General features: G+C 37.2%; 1 protein-coding gene across 1 annotated transcript; it reads left to right on the top strand.

Annotated features, from left to right (window-relative positions):
• Positions 1-241: 241 nt before the first annotated feature.
• Positions 242-823, top strand: LOC122009050 (dirigent protein 22-like). Its single transcript, XM_042565040.1, has one exon. The coding sequence runs from the start codon at positions 242-244 to the stop codon at positions 821-823; it is 582 nt and encodes a 193-aa protein (XP_042420974.1).
• Positions 824-6,000: the final 5,177 nt, after the last annotated feature.

Genomic DNA, 6,000 nt, shown 5'->3' with positions numbered 1-6,000 from the left:
ATTGTTACATGGTGGTGATAAAAGATAATTGACTATTTCAAAGATGAGCGTATGCGACCTCTGTGTTGATCTTGAGAAGGATTGATGAAGACGTTGGGACGAACATATTCATCTTTTTGGCACAATAATAACATCCTATATCTTAACCATAGCTCCGCCGTTAAAATAATTTTTTTAAAAAAAAAAACAAAGGCAGCATGTGTTTCCTCCTCCTATATTAACACCACCGTTCCATCACTAAATGCATCCATTCAATTACTACTACATCTCCGGCGTGAAAATAATGGCATCATCTGCTTCCTCCTCCTCCTCCTTCCTCCTCCTTTTTGCCCTCTTCGCCGCCGCAGCCACTGCCTCCCACCACCACCACACCCGCTACATGCATCTGCGCTTCTACAACCACGAGAGGATCCTCGGCTCCGGCCCCAACGCCACCGTCGTCTACGCGGTCGAGCGCACAATCTCCTCCACCGGCGCTGGCTTCGGCAACATCATCGTCTACGACAACCTTCTCCGAGCCGGCGTCGAGACCGACTCGCCTATCATCGGTCGGAATCAAGGCATGGGAGTCGGGTCGAGCTTGGCCCAGAACTCCGGCCTCACCAACTTCCAGCTGGTTTTCACCGCCGGCGAGTACAAAGGCAGCTCCCTCGCCCTACAGGGTTTGTTCCCGGTGGCTCCGCTGGGGACGGTGTTCGAACGAGCGATCACCGGCGGCACCGGAAAGTTCCGGCTCGCCAGAGGCTACCTCTTGACCGTGGAAGTTCGTTCGACGAACACAACCCTCACCGGTCAACTCGACGCTTACATCACTTTCCGTTGAAATCCGTGCGGGGAAGCAACTGCATGTTCGAGTATCTTAATTTATATATGTAATGTATTTCATTCTTTTCAACTTTTTTATATGCATTAAAATAAATCCATCCTTCTTCGTGAGTCGATCTATTCTAAAGTGTACCAGAAAGAAATAAAAATGATTAATATATTAATATACTTCTGGTTTATATATCTTTATACATCTTTTTGTTGTATTTTATCTAACTCAAAGCAATTATATGGTCCCCTAACAATTAATGCTGTTAGTAATGTACCATGCAATTATGAAAAGATAATCGATGGATGCAAAATTAGATGAAATAATTGCCTCCAACGTGAAGCGACTAAAGTACACTTTACTTTCTTGTTGTATATTTTTTATTCTTCTTAATTTTATATTCATACGAGGCAGACACTTTGAAATTTTTTCACAAATTAGTAGGACAATAACCTTTTGCCATGACTTTTGAGAGAGGTATCGTTGATATTCCATTTCATTTCATTCTTAACTGTCTCATTCCAATTCGATTTTTAAATTTTGATAGTTCTGTAACTCACCGGCAGTCTGCAGCTACTGTAATTAATTATAAACAAAACTAATGATTATTTAAAATCATAATTTACATGATTGGGTTGACTTTAATTAAACCGTTAACGCGTATACAGACATGATTCCTTTCAATTTTGTTTATGCCTTCTTTTTTAAGTCAATATTCTTAATTTGAAAGTCAACAGAACCCCATAATTAATTTGTTAGTAAAAAAAGACGATACAACGTGTAACTAGTCAAAATTAAACGATGATTTAAGGTTAATATAAAGATCAAGTGCAGTAAATATTAACGTCAAATGTGTAATAATCCTTTCAATTCATACAGTGGGACTCAGACATCGGGTCGAATGCGTTATTTATGGAAAAAAATAATTTAATAAAGCCGCTTGCATAGTGAACCACGCAGATATACTATATTAAGATTTAGATAAGACAAAAAAAAAAAAAAGAAGATTTCTTGCAATCTACTGTTGGATAGCCAACGGCGCAATAAGTCAAACTTTAATTCCTGAAGCGTTTCAATATTACTTCAATCCCCTTACTAGGATTTCTTTACCCATTATAAAACGCTACAAATTGATTGATGAAAAATTTAACCCTATGTTTAACTTTCCAAAATTCCAACTTTATCGATAGTTTCAGGCTTCAAAGTGTTGAAAATATTCTTTTTAGTTTAAATTTTGTCCTAATCTTATTTTCAACGATAAATTAATTTTACATATTAAATTGCGCTACAAAATCACATAAATGATTTCGTGTTTAAATTTTAAACATTCTAAATTTAGATTTTCAAACATATCCCTAATTAAATATAATTTTTTACCCCAAATGTTACAACTAATCCACAACATAACAAATTTTCCGTTGGACAATTTATTAGAGATTTTAGAGAAATTAGTCGAATTTAAATATATCAAATTAAATTCAACTTATTTATCAAGATGACCTGAGTAAATAATCTCAAACTGTTAGCAGGGGTTGGTTTCTGTCAAGTGCTGACTGTAGAGTGGTTGAGCGAGCAGAGCAGTCGAATGGCCGAGCGTGTAGAGTAGAAGAGCGACTAATCAGGCGGTTGAGTGGCAGTGCAGCCGAGTCAAGAGCTGAAAAGTCGATCGAGCGGACTTATCGGTCGAGCGGGAAAAATCGTCCAAGTGGGTAGAGTGGCAGATCAAGCCAAGTGGGCGAGTACTCGACTGAGCAGAGTAGAGTAACTATGAATAGTGCTGTCGAGCAGCAAATCAGTATGAGTGACCGATTGCGCAGAGTAGCTGACCGGGTATAATGGTCGAGTGGGGAAAGGCATGGCTGCCTAAAGGCAGAGTAGCCCGAGTGACAGATCAGCTGATCAGGACGAGCGGTCGACCGGATAGTGCGGTCGAGCAACAGATCAACCAAGCGGTAGATCGATCGAGTTGTAGAAGGGGCTAATCGGACAGAGCAAATAATCTCAGACTGCCAACAGGGGTTGATTTCTGTCAAGTACTGATTGCAGAGTGGTTAAGCGAGCAGAGCAGTCGAACGGCCGGGCGAGCAGAGCAGCAGAGCGACTGATCAAGCGACCGAGTGGCAGTGCAGCCTAGTCAAGAGTTGGTAGGTCGGCCGAGCGGGAAAAACTATCCGAGTGGGCAGAGCGGCAGATTAGGCTGAGTGGGTAAGTACTCAACCGAGCAAAGCAGAGTAGCTGCGAGTAATGCGGTCGAGCAGCATATCAGTCTGAGTGACCGATCCGACAACATGAAATGTGGGCATACTAACTTGCTAGCCGTGTTCCATCTGACAACATTGAGTATGTTAGAAAATCATTAATCATTCATAATAAAGCAGCATGTATTGTAAAATTTGATTTACTTGCAATGTCATATGATTCATCTCAACAATCAAAGGTTGTAAAAAAAATATCTATTTGCCCTATTAAATTCTGAGGACCTGGAATAAACACAATAAGAAACATGAATTGGTTTTTCATGCATATTCATGGAGGTAAGTTATATGATGTTAATATAATTGGCAAAAATGAATATTGTTAAGTGTTAACTATAACTTCCAAATGGCTGAAATCCAGAAAGTCCAAGTCTTACATTATGTGATTTCATTGCAAAGGAAGAAAATATTATATCAAGATATTTCCATGCAGGTGAGTCACACGGATAACACATTATGTCTCCTTCGTATATAATTTTGATATCACCTCATATGACTTGTTATTGTGGCATATGGATATAAGCATTGGAACCTAACAGTTAACGTGAAGTAATACATGACTTTCATAGGAATATTTTTCTTCTTCCTAGGCATGCGACTACTCTTCTTATAACAAGAGTGATTACATATTCTGCATTCCATCAGTTCGCTATCTTCATTCCAAAATATCATGCAATTATTGATACAATAATGAATCTTCTTTATTGGTAAACTCAAATCTATAATCAATTTATTTGTATTATAGAAGCTATCAGTCATGCAGTTATCAACGGGGAGCAACTCTAATATCAATTGACACATTTCATCGTAACATCGTTTAGAGAAATGATGTCTTGCCTTTATGTTCAGAAATCTTGCAATAGTTGATAATTGAGAATGACTCGAAGGAATATCTTTCCATAATTCTCTTTCACTAGTTTGCAACATATCATACATTTTCTGAACTTCGAGCGTAGATGTTTCCTCTATATTCGATTGATCATATGCATTCATTGGGTCGTAAACCATTGATTGCATTGCATTCACATGCCTTGGTGATTCCTCTGGAGAAATAGGGGCAAGTTGATGATGCAACGGAAGGTCCAATTTGGTCAAATACTATATGGATTTTTATTATATCCTCATCACGGAAAACTATATTTCTATATCTACGCTGATTACATGGACACTTTAACTTGACACCATTCAAATATTCTAGATGAGACTTAACGAAGTTCACAAACTCTTCAACCCCAGTAAAAAATTCTTGATTAATAAATCTATTGTTTAACTTATTGTACATCCAAGTCTTGTTCATATATCCTAAAGAGAATAAAATTTCAAATATGGTTAATAATGTCTAACTAAGTATGATTATACTTAAATAATTTAGCTATCATGAAACTAAGAGTTATCTATCAAATTATCGAACTATACAAATAGAATGTCATCCTAAGTTATTAGTAGATATACAAGTCATCAATGATATACTATCAATATAGATAAATATTGAGCATCAACATGTGTAAATATTATTAATAGTCTAAAACTGATAAATCAAATAACAAATGAATCAGGGGAGGTAGTGTTGGCTAAGGCCTTGCTTTCCCAGCCATGGCCCTGCTCTTCTGACGGCGGCCGAGCAGTGTCGGTCGCGACCCTGCTCTATTGATTGTGGTTGAGCAGTGCAGACTGCGGTTGAGTAGTGCCAACTACAACCCTGCTCTATCAGCTGTGGTCGACATTGCTCGCCCGCAACACTACTTTGCCCAAGCAGTGCTAGAGGAGGAGAATTCTGGAGAAGAGGGAGAAGAAGAGTACCTGAACGTTGGAGGACGAGAAGTCGGAGGAGGGAGGAGAGATCATTGGAGTAGTCGAATAGCCAATTGCGCATGGAGAAGATATCTGGCGTAGGGCCGGGGGACCTAATATCTCAAATTTGGTGACGGAAAATAAATTAATCTGTCACTATTAAAGACAGATAATATATTATTCTATCATTATTAGTGACGGATAATCCATCGCTAATCCATCACAAAAAACTAAGGTTTAACACTCTCCGTCGGCTAAAATACAAAAAAACTATCAACAAAAATCAATTAATCCGTCTCTATTAACTATGCATACTAAATTAATCCGTCGCTAGTGCTAATGAAATATAAAAAACACCGTCGCCATGAACGACCGAGTATTTATTTATTTGTTGCTAGTAGTGACATATTAATTTCCTATCTGTTACTAATAGCAATGGATTAATTATCCATCGCTAAATTGCATATATTAGGATTTGCAACTTCCCACCAGTTAAATGGAGCGATAGATTAAGTAATCCATCGTTATTAGTGATAAATATTAAATTAATCTGTCATTATTAGCGATGAAAAATAACCTAATCCGTCTATAAACGGGAGAAAAAATATATTAATTTGTCACTATTAACGACGGATATTAAATTAAACCGTCGCTAATAACGTCCGAAAATATATTAGTTCGTCTTTCGTTAATCCTTCGCTAAAATATTGAATTTAGCGGCTTACAGTATATCGGAACTTTGTGACAGACATTTTGTATTTCTGTCGCTATCTATGACAAATGGAATGTTAATCACCGTCATTAAATATTTATTTATTCATTTTTCTGTGCTGATGTTTCAAGAATATATATAGATTTTAGTTACTCATGTTCCAAACGAATTTAGCAATCCCGGCCCAATCTTGACTTATTACGTGTCCTTTTGCGTTTGGCATTTTACATAATGTGAGTACGTATAATAATTTTTTATTCTAATTAAAGTAGTTACATATTAGTTTCGACAAGCTAAGTCAAAATAACGTGCCGTATCCGATATCATCTTTATCACATTTTTTTGTTTACGCTTTATAAAATATTTACAGATGTTCAAGTCAAGTCAAAGTCAATTAATTAAATCAGATGATAAAAGGTAATTTTTTT

This window comes from Zingiber officinale, chromosome 1A (genome assembly GCF_018446385.1).
Source record: "Zingiber officinale cultivar Zhangliang chromosome 1A, Zo_v1.1, whole genome shotgun sequence".
NCBI classification, from domain to species: Eukaryota; Viridiplantae; Streptophyta; class Magnoliopsida; order Zingiberales; family Zingiberaceae; genus Zingiber; species Zingiber officinale.
Note: the sequence above shows the minus strand (reverse complement) of the source record. Positions and strands in the feature narration are given on the sequence as shown.

Coding starts and splice junctions, on each gene's coding strand:
- LOC122009050 (XM_042565040.1), top strand. CDS start 242: ATGCATCCATTCAATTACTACTACATCTCCGGCGTGAAAATAATGGCA.